Source organism: Heptranchias perlo, chromosome 32, assembly GCF_035084215.1.
Source record: "Heptranchias perlo isolate sHepPer1 chromosome 32, sHepPer1.hap1, whole genome shotgun sequence".
In the NCBI taxonomy this organism is placed as follows: domain Eukaryota; kingdom Metazoa; phylum Chordata; class Chondrichthyes; order Hexanchiformes; family Hexanchidae; genus Heptranchias; species Heptranchias perlo.
Genome location: NC_090356.1, coordinates 21,792,636 through 21,813,751, shown reverse-complemented (window position 1 = coordinate 21,813,751; position 21,116 = coordinate 21,792,636). Strand labels below are relative to the sequence as shown.

The following is a 21,116-nucleotide window of genomic DNA, read 5'->3' as shown; positions in this document are numbered from 1 at the left end:
CAATGCCATTCTATGGGCATTGCTGGCAAAGCCAGAACTTATTGCCCATCGCTAGTTGTCCTCGAGAAGGTGGTGGTGAGCCGCCTTCTTGAACCGTTGCAGCCCACGTGGGGAAGGTACTCCCACAGTGCTGTTAGGAAGGGAGTGCCAGGATTTTGACCCAGCAACGATGAAGCAATGGCGATATACGTCCTAGTTGGGATTGTGCATGACTTGGAGGTTCCCATGCACCTGCTGCCCTTGTCCTTCTAGGTGGCAGAGGTCATGGGTTTAGGAGGTCCTACTGAAGAAGCTTTGGCGACTTGCTGTAGTGCATCCTGTAGATAGCACACACTGCAACCACGTGCACCGGTGGTGGACAAAGTGGATCTTTAAGCTGCTGGATGGGGTACCGATCAAGCTGACTGCTTTGTCATGGATGGTGTTGAGCTTTTCTTGCTCTCCAGCAAAAGAAGCCTGGAGAATGCTATTACCCCCAGTTTTCACATAGCACTATAACATTTTTTTTCCCACGGAAAGGGGTCACTGATATCGGCAATTGGGCTGAAGATGGGGTCACATCAAAAATGAGCCTCTCACGAGTGACAATCTCTGCAAAAAATTTTTTAAAATGCTCTTAAGTTTTTCCCTCGAGGGCAGAGAAGAAAAGCAAGGACTTCTCCCTTAACCCTACCCTCCATGCAAATCACTTTCTTTGAAAGGCCGTTAAGTTGGCATTTGTTTTTTCTGTGGGAGAGGGTTCAGCCTTCCTTGCTAAGAACACAACAGATTTGCCTGTCTCGTCCTTAAATTGATGCTGTTATTGGTAGGGGGGAATGGGTTTCAGGTGTACAAGTCAGGTTACACAGTTTGTTTAGCAAGACAGTTCTAAGCTCAAATCATCATCTTGTACCGTATGATTCGCTCCACAGGCCACGTCGCGGACAACAACATTTGGCACTGGTAAGATTTGACCATCTTTTGTCTTCTCCAAGAAGATGGCCACCCGCCGTGGCAGCACCTCACAGTCAAACTCGATTCTCTGGGCCCGAGCAATGAATTTTCCATCAGAGTTGTGTCCTGTTTGAAAAGTCAGTACATAGAATTATACAGCACAGAAATAGGCCATTCAACCCAACAGATCTATGTCGGCTCCACACAAGTCTCCTCCCTCCTTACTTTGTCTTACCCTATTAGTATAACCTTCTATTCCTTTCTCCCTCATGTACTTATCTAGCTTCCCCTTAAATCCATCTATGCTATTCGCCTCAACCACTCCATGTGGTAGCGAGTTTCACGTTCGCACCACTTTCGGAGTAAAGAAGTTTCTCCTAAATTCCTTTTGGATTTATTAGTGATTGTCTTATATTTATGGCCCCTAGTTCTGGCCTCCCCTGCAAGTGGAAACACATTCTCTTCGTCTATCCTATCAAACTTCTTCATAATTTTAAAATAGAGATTTTAAATAGACATCCCATTGAAACAGCTGGTGCAAATATCCAGCTCAGCAGTCAGAGGTTCGCATAACCTTTTGTGAGTTTTCCAAAACATTACACAATGATGACCAGCACAAAGTAACCAATGTATTATAAACCAGGCAGAGAGAGATCAGATCAGATCAGATCAGAGAGAAACAGCAGGAATTAAACTGCACTGTTCATTTCAGACACTGTAGGACCATGCAGTTTTAATTGACTCTGCACCTCCATTCTCGGTCCTAACACCGAGAAGGACGAGGAAAATTGGCAGCAAAAAAGACTTGGGTAAAATATATTTAGGTTGTGACCAAATTACAAATCTAGTTACCACTATCTAAATCACAGATTCCCTTCACTCCAAAGCTTTAACCAGAGATGTTCACACGGCCACCACTTTCTCTCACTCCTTTACCTAGCAATAATCTATCTATCTCAGTCTTGCAGTTGTCCCAGCATCCACAACCTTTTGTGGAGTTCCAAATTTCCACCACACTGTGAAAAAGTGCTTTCTGATTAATGCACACGTTCAAAAGCAAAACAGCCCAGGTACATAGAATTTACAGCACAGAAACAGGCCATTCGGCATTTCTTATGCTCCACGAGAGCCTCCTCCTACTCCATTTACTTTATGTTAATGTGTACTAAGTTTTTCAGATATTTTTTTCCTCTTGTCTTATGATGAGTCAAGTCTTTAGTGTTCTGAAATCGCACAGTTGACATTATGGAGTGGAATTCAGCGCACTAGCAGAAAAGGTCTTGCAATCTTTGTAGGTTTCTTGCCACCATCAGGGGAAAGGTTGGCACAGGCCAGCGACATGAAAGGTACATCGTTGACTTGTATGACCAGGCAGAGGGCTCAGCCCATTGATAGCCACACAAAAATAGAACACTCTGAGGCCTGTCTCTAGTACCAAAGACATTAGCACCTCCTCATTTAAATTACAATATTGGTGCTGGAGACAGCACATAAATACAGAGGGGGGAAAAAAGCAATCCTTCAGAGTCCCCTGGTCTTTTAAAGATGAAAAGGATAACCATTAACACTGTAAACTCAGAATCTCAAAGGAAATCCTGTTCCAGCTCATTAAACTGTCAAGAATTTCATACCCACACAGATCAAGGAGATGAACATTAACACTGCCTAACGACTCCAATGGCCTTAATCAGCCACTGATCATGTGTGAAACACTCATTAAAAGGCAGTAATGATTGCTTTTGAGTTTTTTTTGAATCTGGGCAATATGCCCTTCAGTGCAAGAGAGGGGTAGTGTTCAGCTAGTCAGGGAGGAAATTCACACGTCAGCAACGTGCAAGCAGATTAATAGGATTGCTTGATCACTGCTAACTTTCACACTGAAAATCATTCGAGGAGTGGAGTGGTGCACTCTTGGAAGCAATTGAAATGGCAGATCTCTGGCTGCTCCACCTCCAAATCCCTTCCCCATAAACACATTCAATGGAAGTTCTGTACAGGCATTAAAACATTTAAAGCTGGTGGTGCCATCTCTCCAGGAAGCAGTTAAGTGAAAAGATTCTATTAGATATTAAAATGCCAATGCATCGCCTATCTATCCTCCCTTCTGCTGCAATTCATGACTATACCAAGTGATTTTGATGACGTTACGCACGTTTCTACGCTTGATGAATGCAGTGCTATTTGCCCAAGTACTGCAATTTTGCATAAAAAGTCTCGGAGACAGTAAAAATACCATTTCTGAGCAACAACAAATTACTTTATTCTATTCACTGCTGCCAAACCTCAGCCAATGGCACAGTACAGCTGCTTACAAGATTACTGAAGGAAACAACATTTTCTGCTCCTTCATTCTGCTGGAGTGGAGTGGGGGTGAAGTTTCCGTTGTTTCCTTCCTCACAAAAGACAAGATAGGAATTTCTCATATGGGGTGTACCCCAATATTGAGTGTGGAATAATATTAAGTGTTCAGAATAAACAAATTACCCAACCAATGTGCGGAGCAAGGACAAGCAGAAACAAATAAATACAAAAGGAAACTTCTTAAAGTCACATAAATTCCGCCTTGATATGAAGTTTCATATCTGACCCTTAGGTCAAGGCACAAGTACAGTGGCCTATCACAGCAGCACAGTCCTTTCTTCTCCTCCCCCCTCACAAAGAGAGGCACAAGACATATCGCAATACAGCCGGAAAAGAATTTGGAAAGGGAGGGGGATGATCCAGTTGTCATGGTCTATGCTGGGACGAATGACAGAGAAGAAAAGGAAAGAGGACCTGCTGAGGGATTGTCAGGAATTAAGAGCTAAATTAAAAAGCAGGACCTCAAGGGTGGTAATCTCAGGATTGTTACCTGAGCTATGTGCTAATTGGAATAGGGACAAACTGATCAGGAAGGTGAACATGTGGCTAAAAGGAGTGGTGTGGGAAGAAGGGGTTCCACTTCATGGGACACTGGCACCAGTATTGCGACAGGATGGAGCTGTACCGTTGGGCAGGCTGCACCTGAACCGGGCTGGAACCAAGGTCCTAGCAGAAAGGATAAATAGGATGGTAAAAAGGACTTAAAACTAATAAATGACGGTGGGGAGGAGGTCTCAGTCAGAAACAATAGTAAAAATGATAGTTTAACAATTTAAAGGGATAAGAGCAGGTCACAAACAGTGATATAGACACTCCAGGTGAAGGGGATACTAAAATAACTAAAGTAGTTACAGCAGGAATGACAAATAAGAAATGCGTTAAACGGTGCGAGAAAGACAGCACAGGGCAGAAGGATAGGTTAGGGTCTCTTGCCCAAATAAGAGTTTTGTATACTAATACACACAGAGTATAAGAAATAAATTGAGTGAATTAGAGGCTCAAATACAGCTTAGAGGGTATGACATGGTGGCCATTCTGAGACATGGCTGCAAGCTGGTAATGATTGGGAGTTAAATATTCCAGATTATAAAAGGTCTCTAGAAAGGATAGGGAAACTGGAAGAGGAGGAGGGGTAGCCTTATTGATTAAAGTTACTATTACAACTTTAGTGTGAGAAGATATTGGTAAGGGCAAGCAATCAGCAGAGACTATGGTTAGAATTGAAGAATAAGAGAGGTCTTAAAAATGTAATGGAAGTTGTCAACAGGCCTCCTGATAGCAGCAATGAAGTGGCAGAATGTATTAATTCAGAGATGAGAGAGGCTTGTAGCAAAAGCAGAGTTGTTTTGACAGGGGACTTTAATTTTCATATAGATTGGAAAGAGCAGAATAGCTCAAGTCAGAAAGGTAGTGAAGTTCTTGAGTGCATTCAAGATAGTTTTCTGGTGTAATATGTTCTAGGGCCAAGAGGGCAGGCCAAGCCATACTAGATTTAATAATGAGAAATAAGCCAGACTTAGTTAATAATCAAACAGTAAGGGAATATTTATCTAACAGTGATGATATGATCGAATTCAGTGTTAGGTTTGAAAAGGAAAAACTTAACACAGTTACTAAGATTCTAGATTTTGGTAAGCCTATCTTTAACTGGATGAGACAGAGACTGACGACAGCAAACTGGGCAAAACTGTTATTGGGTAAAACTACAGATGAACAGTGGGAGGTGATCAAAAAAGAATTTAGCTTAATACAGGACCAGTATATGCCCCTAATGGGCAAGAACTTTACTTACCAAACAAAACAGCCAAGGTCAACAAAAGAGGTGAGAGATAACGTAAAACTAAAAGGAAAGGAAAGAGCACACAAAACTGCAAAGAATAGTGTAGATCCAGGAGACTGGGAGAGATATAAGGAACAGCAAAGGAAGACAAAAAAGATAGTAAGAGCTGCAAAAAGGGAATACAAAAAGAAACTTGCGAGGGAGATCAAGATTAACAAAGTTTTTAACAATTATATTAGAAGAAAAAGGGCAGTCACGGATAATGTGGGCCCTTTTTAAAAACAGATGCGGGTAATGTTGCAAATGAAAATAAGGAAGTGGCAGACTTCTAAACTCGTTAAAAGTTAACGTAAGCAAGAAAACAGTATTAGAAAAGATAACGGGACTAAAGACTGACAAATCCCCAGGACCTGGTTTCCACCCCAGGATTTTAAAGCAGGTGGTGAGGAAATTGCAGATGCTTTAACCATAATCTTCCAAAGCTCTCTCGATTCAGGAATTGTCCCTTTAGATTGGAAAATTGCAAATGTAACTCCATTATTTAAAAAAGGTGAGAGGGAGAAATCAAGAAATTATAGACCTATTAGTCTAACATCTGTTGTGGGGAAGTTATTGGAATCTATAATTAAGGAAAAAGTGACTGAGCACCTAGAGAAATTTGAGCTGATTAGAAAGAGCCAACATGGATTTGTAAAAGGTAGGTCATGTCTAACGAACATAACTGAATTTTTTGAGGAAGTAACTAAAGGGGTAGATAGGGGAATGTCTATGGACTTCCAGAAGGCATTTGATAAGGTTCCACATAAGAGACTGTTAGCTAAAATTAAAGCTCATGGAATTTAAGGCAAATTACTGACCTGATTAGGAGATTAGTTAGGTGGTAGAAGACAGAGAGTAGGGATAATGGGTATGTACTTGAATTGGAAGGAAGTGACTAGTGGTGTCCCACAAAGGATCTGTGCTGGGGCCTCAACTATTCACCATACTAACGATTTAGATAACACAATAGAGAGCTATATATCAAAGTTTGCCGATGACACAAAGGTTGGTGGCATAGTATGTAGTGTAGACAGGAGCATAAAATTACAAAGAGACATTGATAGATTAAGTGAGTGGACAAAACTGTGGCAGATGGATTTCAACACAGGTAAGTGTGAGGCCTCCCATTTTGGATCGAAAAAAGGATAGATACGAGCATTTTTTAAAATGGTGAAAAGTTAGGAACAGTGAAAGTCCAAAGAGATTAGGGGTCCAATAAAACAGATCACTAAAATGTAGTGGTGAAATACAAAAAAAATCAAAAAAGCTAATGAAATGTTTTAGGATTTTGAAAGGAATTGATACGATAGATAGAGAGAAACATTTTCTGCTGGTGGGGGAGTCTAGGAAACAGGGACATTACCTTAAAAAATCAGAGCCAAGCCATTCAGGAGAGAAGTTAGGAAACACTTCTTCACACAAAGGGTGGTCGAAGCGTGTAACTCTCTCCCACAAAAAGCAGTAATGCTAGCTCAATTAATAATTTTAAATCTGAGATGGATAGATTTTTGCTAGCCAAGGGTATTAAGGGATATGGAGCCAAGGCAGGTGGATGGAGTTAGGATACTGATCAGCGATGATCTCACTGAATGACAAAACAGTCTCCAGAGGCTGAATGGCCTACTCCTGTTCCTATGTTCCCAAGACAACCTAGCTCATTTGCTCCAGCTTCTTCTCAATGTCACCATCAAGCTCCAACTCAGCCTGGGAGCGTGGCAGTTTTAGGAGGAATGGGAGTTTATTTGTATTTTTACAAATCACCCTCAGTAACCAGCTTCCTGGATCAACGGAATGAACTTGCATTTATATAGCACCTTTCACAACTTCAGGACGCCCCAAAACATCACAGCCAATGAAGTACTTCTGAAGCACAGCCACATTTGCAATGTAGGGATATATGGTAGCCAATTTGTGCACAGAAAGGTCCCACAAGCAGCAATGAGATAAATGACCAGATAAGTGATGTTGGACACCAGGAGAACAGTGCCAAGGGATTGTTTTACATTCACCTGAAAGGCAGACAACACAGCTTGACAAGTCATTCAAAAGATGGCACCTCACACAGTGCAGCATCCTTCAGTACTCTACGGTTACGTCAGCCTAGATCACGTGCTCAAGTCTCTGAAGTGGAGTTTGAACCTACAATCTTGTGACTTAGAGGTGAGAGCGCTACCAGTAAACCAAGGCGGGCACCAAAATACTCCACCGGACACTAGTACACCTATACCTGAGTTCCTGAATCTTTCAGAATGGGAGACCTGTTATCAGTAACTCCTCCAAATCTCCCATCTTTTATTAGAGAAAACAGTTGACATTCATTGAAGAACAATGCTAGCAAGTCAACAAATACAGAATAAATAAATAAAAAAAGGTTCAGAATTGGAGATGCTGCGTCAGTCAATGGCAAGGGTACTCTTAGTACAACGTATCATGGAACGACAGGTCAATCTCCATGGGACAATTTGCAATAAGGCATCAAGAAAGGACTTGCATTTAGAGTCTCTCTTGTCTTCAGTACATTTCAAAGCACTTCGCAACCAATGAATTACTTTTAAAGTGCAGTCAACTGCACACGTCAAGGCCCCGTAAACAGCAAGAGATGCTTGGTCAATTTGTGCATTTTTTTTTAAATGTACAAAACGCATTTGGTTGAGGGAGGGATGTTAGCCAGGACACTGGGAGAAGTCCCTAACTTGAGCAGGTAGCAAAATGGAGTTGTGGAAGAGAAATCAAGTGCTAAGACACAATGGTGCTAAATTTTAAACACATGCACACACATACCAAGCTGTCCATACTCTGGGTGACCAAAAGAATACAGGTTCCCTTTGCAGTCAGCAATCATACTGAATTCTGCACCGCAGGCAATTTTCACAATTGGCTGGCCATTGTACATTATCTGAAAAAAAAAGGGACAAAAGTATAAACAAGCTAATTGATCAATCCACTCAGTATTATAAAAAGGACGATCACTGTAGCACCGTTTTAAATTACAGCCAAATTTATTTTTCTTTCAGGGAGGGAGACATTTCCTCAGCCAAAAACAAGTGCACTGTGCTCCATAGTCTAAACAGTTGTGAAATCTTTGTGGGTCAGATTTCTTCATGGAAAGTGCAAATTTTATTTGATCACAAATAAAATCGGTTCGAGTGTCTGTATCTTCCGTCACCCCCTTGTTTTACCATAGCTTATTATATAGTACTGGCTGCAACAACACAAACATATGTAAACCTTCTCTCTCGCCACCTCTCCAGTGGTTGGAGTCATAGCTAGCACGAAGGAAGATGGTAGTAGTTGCTGGAAGCCAATCATCTCAGCCCCAGGACATTGCTGCAGGAGTTCCTCAGGGCAGTTCCTAGGCCCAACCATCTTCAGCTGCTTCATCAATGACCTTCCCTCCATCATAAGGTCAGAAATGGGGATGTTCGCTGATAATTGCAGTGTTCAGTTCCATTCGCAACCCCTCAGATAATGAAGCAGTCCCTGCCCGCATGCAGCAAGACCTGGATAACATCCAGGCTTGGGCTATAAGTGGCAAGTAACATTCGTGCCAGACAATGACCATCTCCAACAAGAGAGAGTCTCACCACCTACCCTTGACATTCAACTGCATTATCATCGCCGAATTCTCCACCATCAACATCCTGGGGGTCACCATCACCAGAAACTTAACTGGACCAGCCGCATAAATACTGTGGCTACAAGAGCAGGTCAGAGGCTGGGTATTCTACAACGAGTGACTCACCTCCTGACTCCCCAAAGCCTTTCCACCATCTACAAAGCACAGGTCAAGAGTGTGTGGAACACTCTCCACTTGCCTGGATGAGTGCAGCTCCAACAACACAAGAAGCTCGACACAATCCAGGACAAAGCAGCCCACTTGATTGGCACCCCATCCACCACCTTGAACATTCATTCTCTTCACCACCATCTACAAGAGGCACTCTTGTACCATCTACAAGAGGCACTGCAGCAACTTGCCAAGGCTTCTGCGACAGCTCCTCCCAAACCCACAATCTCTACCACCTAGAAGGACAAGGGCAGCAGGCATATGGGAACACCACCACCTGCACGTTCCCCTCCAAGTCACACACCATCCAGACTTGGAAATATATCGCCGTTCCTTCAACGTCACTGAGTCAAAATCCTGGAACTCCCTACCTAACAACACTGTCTCTGTCTCCCGTGCACTCTTTCTCGCACTCTCTGCTCGCTGTCTTTCCTTTCCCCGCCCCTCCCCCCCACCGACTCTCTGATGTATTTATATATTGTGTACAGTTGTTTCAGATGTAAGTAGCACATAATGCAGTGTCTATTGAACATCTGTGCTGAAATACTACCATTTCATGTCACATTACTGTAATGAACAGTGCAGCCAGTGGCATTAATGGTGATGCCCAATAATAATGTTACTAGAATGGGAGCACAGAGCTGGCTGCTGCAGCACGTACTGCAGCAGTTCACCACCACCTTCTCAAAGGCAATTAGGGATGGGCAATAAATGCTGGCCTTGCCAGCGACGCCTATATCCCATGAATGAACAAACCCTCTCTCTCCCCCCCCTCCACCCCCGTCTTATGAACAGGCAAAACCTACAATTATTGGTGGAAAATATACTTAGAAGCTACTGCAAAAACAGTATTAGATCAGAGCAGCAAGGGAAGTCCAAGACAAAACTCTTTAAAACTTTTATAGGGCAACTTAGAATACACTTCTCCAAGTGTCAAGTCAATGTCACCCAGCTTCAAAGGACTTCATAAAGACACCATACATAAAGCTTCCTGGTAGCACGGCACTGATCTTTTCAAATACAGAGATCATCAGCCAGCTCTGTGCTCCCATTCGAGTAACATTATTATTGGGCATCACCATTAATGCCACTGGCTGCACTGTTCATTAATGTAATGTGACATGAAATGGTAGTATTTCAGCACAGATGTTCAATAGACACTGCATTATGTGCTACTGTACATCTGAAACAACTGTACACAATATATAAATACATCAGAGAGTCGGGGGTGGGGGGGGGGGGGGGGGGGAGAAAGGAAAGATGGCGAGCAGAGAGTGCGAGAAAGAGTGCACGGGAGACAGAGTCAGAGAGAAAGGGTTCTCAACCCTGATTGTTTTTCAGTGCCTCTGCTGGAAAATGTGTACATAAACATGGAGACACCAGGATTAGACATGGCTGCATTGCCACCCTTGCAACCCCATCACAGTTGGATAGCCTGTCAACATTCACTAACCACACATGAAGAGTGGTTCACATGGGCAAGTTACCATGGGGCCGCTAACACCCAGCATAAGTCAGTGACTACAGGAGTGAGAAAATCGGAAATGGGTGAGTGGGGAGGGACTGGGTAGATGGATGGGAACTATCCACCATCAGAAAAGGAGTTTGTCAGATTGGTTGGGTTTGGTTTACCTGTGCAGGGCAGGGTTCCGCTTCAGTCTGGTTTCCAAGGCCAAGCTGTCCCATTTTGTTCTCACCAAAGGCAAAAACGGTTCCATTTTCTACACACACAAAAAGTTAAGACAACTTAGTAATTACAAAAAAACCATAACCTACAGAGCATGAATCAGTCTTCAATCAAGAAGATGAATTAGAATTACAACAGGCATCATGATGGATAATCATGAATAGCCACATATAGGATATGGTCAATTTTAGGTAGTGCACTGCTTTTCATGTTACTCATTTAGAATTCCAGTGTTAAGCGAAACATCAAAGTCACCTAGTTTAAGATTAGTCTTTTTAAAAAAAAAAATAGCTCCTGCACTGGCTTAGTAGCTAAACACAACACACCACATGGCGTGCTACAGCCAAAACCGACATGGGGCGATTTTAACTGTACCCGCCCAGCGGAAATCAGGCGGGCAATTAAAATTGGCCGGGTGACTTACCCACCAACATCCCCCATGAATCTGGCTGTCTTCGATTTTAACCTGTTCTTCTGAGCAGGCAGCATGGGCACCCACCTGAAGCTGGTGGTGTCCTTCGTTAAATATGCAGATTGGGGCCTGACGATGTCCTCAGGCCACAAATGCAATTTTAACCTTGACCTGAGCTGGGAAGCCATCGTGGGTTTCCCACCAGGTGAACACAGTGGGAAGATGATCCGGGACTAGAAGAGGACATTTAAGGTTTCTTTTAAAAAGAATTTCCTTGTGGGGTCAGGAGGAACAGAAGTGCTCCTCCAGGCCCCACAAGGAACGTTTAGGCCTCTCCTGCCCAGAGTTTCCCCTTTCCTCCCCTCAACTTATTTTCTTGCCGGTGAGCCTCCCTCTGGTGCCGGCCTATGGTCTTCCTGCCACCCGAACGTCCGCTTCCACCCGCTGACCAGCTGCCATTTCACACCCGTCTCGGGGGTCGAGGAGCAGCTGACCGGCGGCATGCAGATAAGGCTCGGGCGTTAAAAATCGCCTGAGCTTCATGCTGCCAAAGTCACGGGCGGGAGAGGAGGGGTTTTGGCACGTCCCACTTCCCACCCACCGAGATCCCGCTCCAGGTTACCGTTTCAGGTTTGGTCCCTAGTCTGAATCAGTCGAATCAGTGGATGAGCTGCAACGATTGATCGACACATCCCTAGGGAAGGGAGAAGAAAAACGGACAAGTTTCCTGCTTATGATAAGTTTGCCCAGTAACCTCTGCTGGCAATGGGTGTTTGACATCAGGTGAGGAGAGGACTGGGATCAGACGTGATACCCTTGACAGCTTAACAACAAATATGCATTTACATGTCTGTACACTCACAAATAGTCACTTGAGCAAGGTACAGGAGCACTTCTGGCAGCTGTGGAACTGTACCCCAGCATAGGTTAGCCCCTTCAGGAGGGGGGGGGGGGGGGGGGGGGGGGGGGAGAATGAGAAATAAAAGGAACAAAAGAAAGTTTGTTGTGTAGGAGCAGGGCAATTAGTTTTTGAATACATTCCAGTGCAGCCAGATCGGAATCACTCCCTTTTCTGGTCTACCAGCAGGGGAGAAATCACACAGAGCACAGATACAATTAAACAGTTGAGTTATTTTGATCCAAGGTTGTGTGATTATGCAAGATACCAATTTATGCAACAATGACAAATGGCATGCATTTTGAAAACTGAAAACTTTCCAAAGTAACATATTGTCCAGTACAGATTAAAAATGTTTACAATGATAACTCCCTTAGGACATTTGCTGTTAAAAATGCTATACAAGTGCAAGTATATGTTGCACATGCAATAGGCAAATCATTTGCTGTTTTTGATTTTAGATTTGAACTCCCTCCTCCTCCAGTGGTGCAGTGATTTATCAGTGGTCCCAGTGAGACCAGGAAGGCCTCAGGCTCGACCTCCTAGTCTCTGCAGCCGCCCTGTCCACTGTGTACTTTTCAGAAGGAATCCCTGGACATCAATGAGAAGCAGCCAAATTTTTTAACCACTACCTTGCCCAGTGACACAGAGGCAGATTGTAGTATCTCTACCGACTGATTTCAGCTAACCCAACACAAAGAGCAGGGGTGGAAGCTGGGATCTTTTAGGTCTATATGGCTTGGGCTAATTAGACTGCAATCATTTTAATTTGCACCGTTCTCCCCCACAGTTCTTCAGACAGGAAGCTAAAGGCTGTGCCAAGTGCAGAACAAAAACATGCTCCAGGCACAACTCTCAAACCTCAAGAGAAGATAACTGAATAGGTAAATTCAGTGGAAATACTTAGGCTTTTATGCATTCCACTTCAGATTTCAAAAGTGTTGCTTGCAGGGAAATTTATAGTTGAAAGATTGCACCATATCACCCAGAAGACAGCCACTTCAATGAAAAGGAAATTAAACACATGGACTCTGGCAGCAATCAGCCAAGGGACCCCCACATCAAGTGCTCTGCTTCATTTCCTCTCCAATGAAATGGACATCATTGAGCTCTATGCTGATGCCTTTCAACTATAAACTCCCCTGGAAAATTTCGAAACCGACAAGATTTAAATTCAATCAAATTGGATTAGACAGCAGTTTGCTAGGCAGAAGATTAAAAAAAAGTCTGAAAGTCTCAGCAAGCAATGAAACAGATCTAAACATCCAATTAAAAGCATGTTTAGAATGACCTGACACAGAATTTCCTCCCGCTACCTCAAGGCCAGATCAGCCCCATTAAGTCTTCTATTTGGACCAGCATCAAGGAGAGACAGGGTTGGGATGTGGTGGTCTGCTTCAATCACCCACCCCCCACCCCTGTGTTTTGGAAGGGACAATCTAGAGGGCTACATTGCCCAGCAGTATTACAATTATCCAACGAGTCAATTGCGGAGGGAGGAAAGGGAAGAAAAATAAAAAAGGTGGTGGGGGGGGGGAAAAGAAAAGAAAAATCGTTTTTTTGCCACCACTTCAAATTATCTGACGCACGTTCAGACGGGTGGGCCAACTGCCACTGCTTAGAATGTCCTGTAATCCTCTTTATGCACCGTTACTCTGCTCATTAACACCAGGCAGTGCAGTGGCTAATTATCAGATAAGGTTGTATTATACCTTAAGTTACATCTTAACATGTCTCTGTTCGGTTTATGATATAACACACACACACCGCTGCAAAACTGTAAGCCCCCAATATTCAGAAAAGAGGAAGTCACTTTTTTTTTTAAAAAACCTGATGTTAAACACTGCAACTATTAAAATTCTTACAGAATGAGCTTTTAGGCATATGTTAAATATTAGTTTTAACCGTGATCATAGAATGACACAGCACAGGAGGTCGTCATTCGGCCCATCGTGCCAGATGTGTCACTCATCCCTAAAAGTGAGTGAACAAGCCAAGATCTGTGAAATATCATTTCTGCTCATCAAAGTCGCAATGAAGACAACTTTCAGGCCTCTCCAGCGCTCTGGCAGTTACCTGTTAAACAGAGACTGTGATTACGCCCACAAGCTACTGCAACGATTGTCTGTTCTTTGAGAGCCTCAATGAGCTTGGGGACCTCTCCTCGCTTTGCGTCTCCATGTCCAAGCTGACCTTTCTCCCCTCGACCTAAGAGAAGTGAAAAGACAAAAGAAAAAGAACATTTTAAAAATAGCTTGTAATACACACTGTGCTACACTAGTCAGAAAGCAAGCTATACTGACAGGATTAATAGGTGCATTTTTTGTTGAACTCATTTTCTACAAATTTATTGCGTCTACTATAAAAGGTAGCGGTTTGCGCTTAGTTATATAGCTCTGGGTCATTTAAATAAATAGAACTGGTAAGGCAGTACAAACCCTTGCAGCTCAGTCACAAATATAAAACTGAGGTGTGCACAATTTAAGGTTGGCAGATAAGATCTTTAAGATTATGAAAGGGTTGATACAGAAGATGTTTCCACTTGTGGGGGAAGACTAAAACTAGGGGCCATAAATATAAGGTAGTCACTAATAAATCCAATAGGGAATTCAGGAGAAACTTCTTTACCCAGAGAGTGGTTAGAATGTGAAACTTGCTACCACATGAAGTAGTTGAGGCGAATAGCATAGGTGCATTTAAGCAGAAGCTAGATGAACACATGGGGGAGAAAGTTATAGAGGGTTATGCTGATAGGGTTAGATGAAGAGGGGTGGGAGGAGGCTCGTGTGGAGCATAAACACCTGCATGGACCAATTGGACTGAATGGCCTGTTTCTGTGCTATACATTCTATGCAAGTCACTGCAAACCACTCAAACACATTCCAGGTTGCACAGCAAGACAGAGAGGAATGAGCAATTCACTTTCTTCCCCAGCCAGAACAGGAAAGACGATGGGAGGAAACAAAACCACAAGTCTTCCCTCCTGCCCCTCAACAACATGGCAAGTCACTTTAGGCTTTAAGGCAGTCAAATGCTAGAAATGTGGAAGTCAACAGGAGTACTTGCATGCAAATCTGATAAGCAAATTTCAGTTTCAGTCAGTAACTGACTTCTAGCTGATTCAAGCGACAAAAAGTGCAAGCTCAAGACAGTTGCACTGCCCTTTACAATTCCTCTTATCGAGTTACCAGCTACTCACCCCAGCTCCAGAGCTTCCCCTCCGTTGTAATGATGAGATTGTGAGCAGCACATGCTCCTGATGACACTGTCCGCACACGTATTCCTGAGAGACATCCGTAACGATTCGGGCCCCACAAATTCTGTCCCAGGTTGCGGTATGCAGCTGAAACAATTAGAGCGAGTTTAACTACAAGTCATTGCAAAATATATTGTAATAAAACAAGGTGACATAATTGCCTGTCTCACAATTCATCATTTGTCTATCGCAAACAGAAAATTGCTGGCACTGAATTTACAGTAATTAATCGACTTTTGCAAATTTTCTGAGGTCACCTAAGATGTACCATCTTGTACCTCAAAATCAACCTTGTAATCACTACTGACTGAAGCTCAGGTACATACTGTAAATATTTACTGACAATAACAGGCAAAAGAATACAGTGGAACCTGCATCAACTGTCATATGGGAGGGCACTCCTCTGCTGTACAAGTCTACTCTTAATTTGAATTATCCATTGATTCTTTTTTTTAAAAGCATAAAACATCTGTGATGTTTTGATTAAATTGCTTAATTTGAATTGCAATGTGTGCAATCAGATGATCTCTCATGCAAGACTCTGTTCTGAGAGAATTCAGCAGATAACCGAGATTCCATTGTAGGTCAAAGATCCTTTGATTTAGAGTTACAATTTCAGTAAAGTCCAACAGTGGGAGCAATTCGAGGTGATGAATTAAGAGTGCACGTGTTCATATTTGAGGCAATCAGCACCAATATGTCAAAAGGACACAAACATGGCTGCATCTTGGGAAGTATAGCGTCCTACCTTGTTGCTTAGGAACTTCTTTGCGACCAATTAAGTCCCAGTTTGTGGCTCCACAGATAAGAAGCTGACCTTTGTACTTTGATCCTTCCAGTTTCTGTGGGAAGGCATTAAAAAAAGAGAAACATTCTGAGTGTGTGAGATTACCAGAGAGTGAGTCACAGCATTCGTTAAATTCCAGGGGAGCAGGAGCAGGGCAACCACACTCCATGTTCCTGGCATAGATGTGAGAGAGGTGTTTTAGAGGTCCAATAGTGCCGGGTTTTAAAATAAAACTTAAATATACAGCTGTGGACATACATCCGAACTACCACATGGTTTCCCAGTCCATTTATATCAGCGTCGTTAGAAAAAGACAGTTTTGGTAACAGCTCTGTGCACCCATCCAACCCCACCTCCAGAAATACAAAGCAGAGCGAATAAATAATATAATTCTTAAATTCTAGCTTATTTGTAGGTTTATATAGGAGTGGATGAGAAAGCAGTATAGAATTACATAGAATTTACAGCATAGAAACAGGCGATTCGGCCCAACTGGTCTGAGCTGATGTTTATGGTCCACATGAGCCTCCTCCCACTAAGTATGACTACTTTAGTTGCAAAAAAAAACCTATACATTCCGGAAATCTGAAACAAGAACTGACGAAAGGTCCACCACTGAAATGTTAACTTGTCTGTTTTCTCTACAGATGTTGACTGACTTACTGTGTGTTTTCAGCATTTTGTTTTATGCATACTTGTAGCTTTTTTTCTACAGGTCTACATTTAAGCAAGTTACCTGATTAAGTTATTGGTATTTGAGCCAATCAAAAAACCATAACCTTTATTGTATGCCAAGATCGACAGACAAATTGACTGGTCGACCGAGTTTAGAGATCAAGTACATAGGACTGCAACAGATTGCTCTAGAATGCTCTTTACAAAATTGGCACATCATAACCTCCCACAAGCCTTCTGCTTATGACTTCATCTATATGCCAAAACCTCTAACAAGCTCACTTTTTTTTTGCACCTTCCAAAGGCAACCTCGAAAAATAAAATCAAAATATTTATCAACCCACTTCTGTGGGTTTATTTTCAACATCTGTTTCACAACAGCAATGAAGGCCTTCCATTCGAGTCAGTGCTCCCATTGATCAACCTAGTTCCCTCAGACTAAAGCACGGGGGAAAAGAGCCCCAGCACACAGGCACGTCTTAAATGCATCCAGTTGTGCTGTAGTTGACCTGGGAGCACAAGATGGCACGCTGAAGAGGTACCTTTATTCTGCATTTAAACCATTTTTTTTATTTTAGTGGTGCCAGCTGCCAACATTTTATAACCCACTCAGCTGGCTGCACTGCCAATGGTGAATGCAACTATTCATTCAATTCAAGTCTTTGATGGGTCTTTCCATTTCCTGCTGGTTCCAGAAGCTCCCAAGACCAGTTACTAACTGTGCCAGGTCAGATTTAGTACGTCTGTGGCCTGACGTCATACAGAAAATCCCTTAAGTTAAACTGGCTCTTTAAAAAAAATATAAAGACAGCAATGAAAGGGAATGCGTGGGCAAATTGCACTAAGAAACGACATTTAAAAAAAATCATTGTAAAACAAGGCATGTTTTCAAAAGTCACTTTATAAAATGTTTGACAAGATGGAATTGCATGGCTCATCATTAATAGGGATGCGATCTTCACCCTGCCATAATCAAAAAAAACACATCACTAATATTCAAAAAAGGTATTTTTCCTTTAACGTTGTCCTTCCTTTGCCCAGGCTAACCCACTCCAACCCTGCTGCCAAGTTTTCTACTGTTTTGTGCATGTGCCTTATTACATACTACACGTTACTTGCAGATACAGACATTGAGGGTCATATATAGTTATGCAGTTCGCCACATTATTGTGCGAGATACTTGGTGACAGGGTAGGCTGTCCTTCCAAGTCAGGGTGGCGGGGAGCTTATGGGGGGGTAGGGGCTATTTATCAGACATTGGGTTGAGGCAGCAGTGGACGGGGCACTAGGGTTTGTCTCTTTAGCAGTCAGCCCCAGGGTTACTCTGGCTGTGGAGGCTTGGAGTGGTTGTCTAAGAGGCAGACCCGCAACAAAGCATCCCATACATCTTGGTGTTTTTCCCCAGCAACATGTACATTACTTGTTCTGATTGGCAAAATGCCCCAAATGCTCATACTTTTACTGCTGGGGGCATTGGGTTGTACCACGGGGTGATGCATCGCCTTGCTGCTGTGGAGAAGTGCACAAGCCTATGAGTGGCCGGAATTCCGTGACCTACTAGAAACTGTCAAAATATGCAGGAAGTTGGGTCATTTCACCCAGTACAACCACTTCTACTATGTCCAGGTCTGACACATCCTCCAAGACCCTGCTGTGGTGTGCTATGCTCCATAAAATCCAACACAGACCATACCCATCAGAATTAGCTGACTGCTGTGCAAAACTTCTACATATAAAATGGTTACAGCACAGAAGGAGGCCATTCGGCCCATCGAGCCTATGCCAGCTCTTTGTAAGAGCAATCCAGTTGGTTCCATTCCCACGCTCTTTCCCCGTAGCCCTGCAAATTTTTTCCCCTCTCAAGTATTTATCCAATTCCTTTTTGAAAGCCACGATTGAATTTGCTTCCACTACCCTTTCAGGGCAGCGCATTCCAGATTATAACTAGTCGCTGCATAAAATTTGATTCTTTTGCCAATCACCTTAAATCTGTGTCCTCTGGTTCTTGATCCTTCTGCCAATAAGAACAAATTCTCTTTATTTACTTTATCTAAACTAGTCATGATTTTGAGCACTTCTACTGAATCTCCTCTCAACCTTCTCTGCTCTAAGGAGAACAACCCCAGCTTCTCCAGTCTATCCATGTAACTGAAGTCCCTCATCCCTGAAACCATTCTAGTAAATCTTTTCTGCACCCTCTCTAAGGCCTTCACATCCTTACTCAAGTGTGGTGCCCAGAATTGGACATTATACTCCAGCTGTAGCCAAACCAGTGTTTTATAAAAGGTTCATCATAACCTCTTTGCTTTTGTACTCTATGCCTCTATTTATAAAGCCCAGGATCCCGGATGCTTTTTTGAACCACTTTCTCAACCTGTCCTGCCACCTTCAAAGATTTGTGCACATATACCCCCAGGTCTCTCTGTTCCCGCACCCCTTTAGAATTGTACCATTTCGTTTATATTGCCTCTCCTCATTCTTCCTGCCAAAATGTATCACTTTGCACTTCTTTGCGTTAAATTTCATCTGTCATATGTCCGCCCATTCCATCAGCCTATCTATGTCCTCTTGAAGTCTATTACTATCCTCCTCACTGTTCACTACCTTTCCAAGTTTTGTGTCATCTGTAAATTTTGAAACTGTACCCCTGGATACCCAAGTCCAAGTCATTAATATATATAAAAAAAAGCAGTGGTCCTAGTACTGACCCCTGGGGAACACCACTGTATACCTTCCTCCAGTCCAAAAAACAACCATTCACTGCTACTCTCTGTTTCCTGTCACTTAGCCAATTTTGTATCCATGCTGCCGCTGCCCTTTTTATTCCACGGGCTTCAACTTTGCTGACAAGCCTATTACGTGGCACTTTATCAAACGCCTTTTGAAAGTCCATATACACATCAACCGCACTGCCCTCATCAACCCTCTGGTACCTCATCAAAAAACTCAAGTTAGTTAAACACAATTTGCCTTTAACAATACAAAGATACACATCAGACCTCCATCAAATACTGTTCCCATCCATGCCAGCAACATGGAAAACTTGCGTGGCTCCTAAGATTGTGACTTGGGTCACCCCCTCTCAGTGTCCCAGGACTAACCCTCATGCCCTCCCACTTGCAGCAGAATCAGAGAGGGTCAACTTAGAATCCTGCACAAATCTCATCCTGACAAACTACAAAGATTCCACACCATTAACAGCTGAGTGCTTACACCTACCATGTTATAACTAGTTTAATCACACAAAAGAATATCCAAAATAATCAAACCAAACTTTTGTGAAGCGTTTGTGGATCAATGAGACTAAACCATTAAGAGGGATAGATTAATTGTTATAATATGCAAGATGCAAAGGCAAGGTTTTAATACAAATTTTAAAAACATTTTACATTGGTAAAAAAAGGAGAAGCTCAGCCATATGGATAGGCAACTTTGAACAAAGAATGAAGGCTGCTAATTGTTGAATTGGAGAACTATCATTAACTTAGAGAACAATGTTGAAGGTCACTGCTGCACAGATGCATTCAAAACAGCAAGTCTTGGTGCGCACCATTCATTTTACCCGTCTCATGAGAACAGGGCATTTTTGATGCTGTGTTGGGTCACATCATTTTTAAGTATAATTCCAGCAGCTTTAATAAAAAAACAAAATGAATCAGGAAGATATAGCCTTCCCAACATCCCTAAAAAGGTAAACTCTCTAATTCTGTACCATCTAAAACAAGGAAGGCCCCCATCTTCAATCCCAGATCTCTCCTGAATTGTCCAATCTCAAAGGGCTGTGGTAGGGCTTCCACAATTGGCCACAGGGATCCTGGGTTCAGAGAGGGTAAAATCAGGCTCGCTTGTGATGCCCCAAGAGTCAAATATCCTACCAACACTTACTATTGAGGCTCATACGTGAAAAATGGTTAGTTAGGCGAGTTGCCAGAGGCCATTCACCACACTTGTTTCCTCCAAATTTCTCAGTTCCAAGACTTTAATTAAAAAGTTTATCACTTTTGCAACTTCTGGGTTTTTGTTTGGCCTTCTTGGGATAAGTGGAATTCCAGAGCCAGAAGAGCAGAGCAGTGCAATGCCACACCAGCAAATTAAAAAGAAGTAAAGTCTGGGGGTGCCCATTTTGTTTAAAGTTATTTTACAGAGAAAATTATATTTGCAGTGTCTTTTTTAAAAAGAAACTTTTTGCGCAGTGCAGGAGGCATGACATGTTAGGATACATATTTGTATCAGATTTCCCTCCCTGCTCAGCCACTTTGCGCTGTCACCAAGAGGTGACTTGTGTAGCTCCATTGGAAACAAAAGGAGCTGCTTCTTCAGTCGTCTCAGGAGAGCCGATCCAGAGCCCTGGGAATCTGGGGAACCCCGAGACTGACCGGGAAAGCTGCATTTCAGTATCTAGTGCAAAAACTAAAAAGAAAAAGAAAGAGAACAAGGGGCAACTTTTTAAATGTTTCTTCCCCTCTGCCAAACATACCTTTAATGCCTAAGTGCGAGGTAC

General features: G+C 42.8%; 1 protein-coding gene across 3 annotated transcripts in view; it reads right to left on the bottom strand.

Annotated features, from left to right (window-relative positions):
* Positions 1 to 21,116, bottom strand: part of rcc2 (regulator of chromosome condensation 2) — a 36,545-nt gene that overhangs the window by 12,627 nt on the left and 2,802 nt on the right. For all 3 annotated transcript variants that reach the window (XM_067970607.1, XM_067970608.1, XM_067970606.1), the window contains 6 exons: positions 15,902 to 15,995; positions 15,097 to 15,240; positions 13,974 to 14,105; positions 10,533 to 10,621; positions 7,895 to 8,009; positions 893 to 1,059 (listed from right to left, as the gene is read on the bottom strand). In XM_067970607.1, coding sequence (XP_067826708.1) covers positions 893 to 1,059; positions 7,895 to 8,009; positions 10,533 to 10,621; positions 13,974 to 14,105; positions 15,097 to 15,240; positions 15,902 to 15,995 — 741 coding nt within the window. The remainder of the gene's footprint in view (positions 1 to 892; positions 1,060 to 7,894; positions 8,010 to 10,532; positions 10,622 to 13,973; positions 14,106 to 15,096; positions 15,241 to 15,901; positions 15,996 to 21,116) is intronic.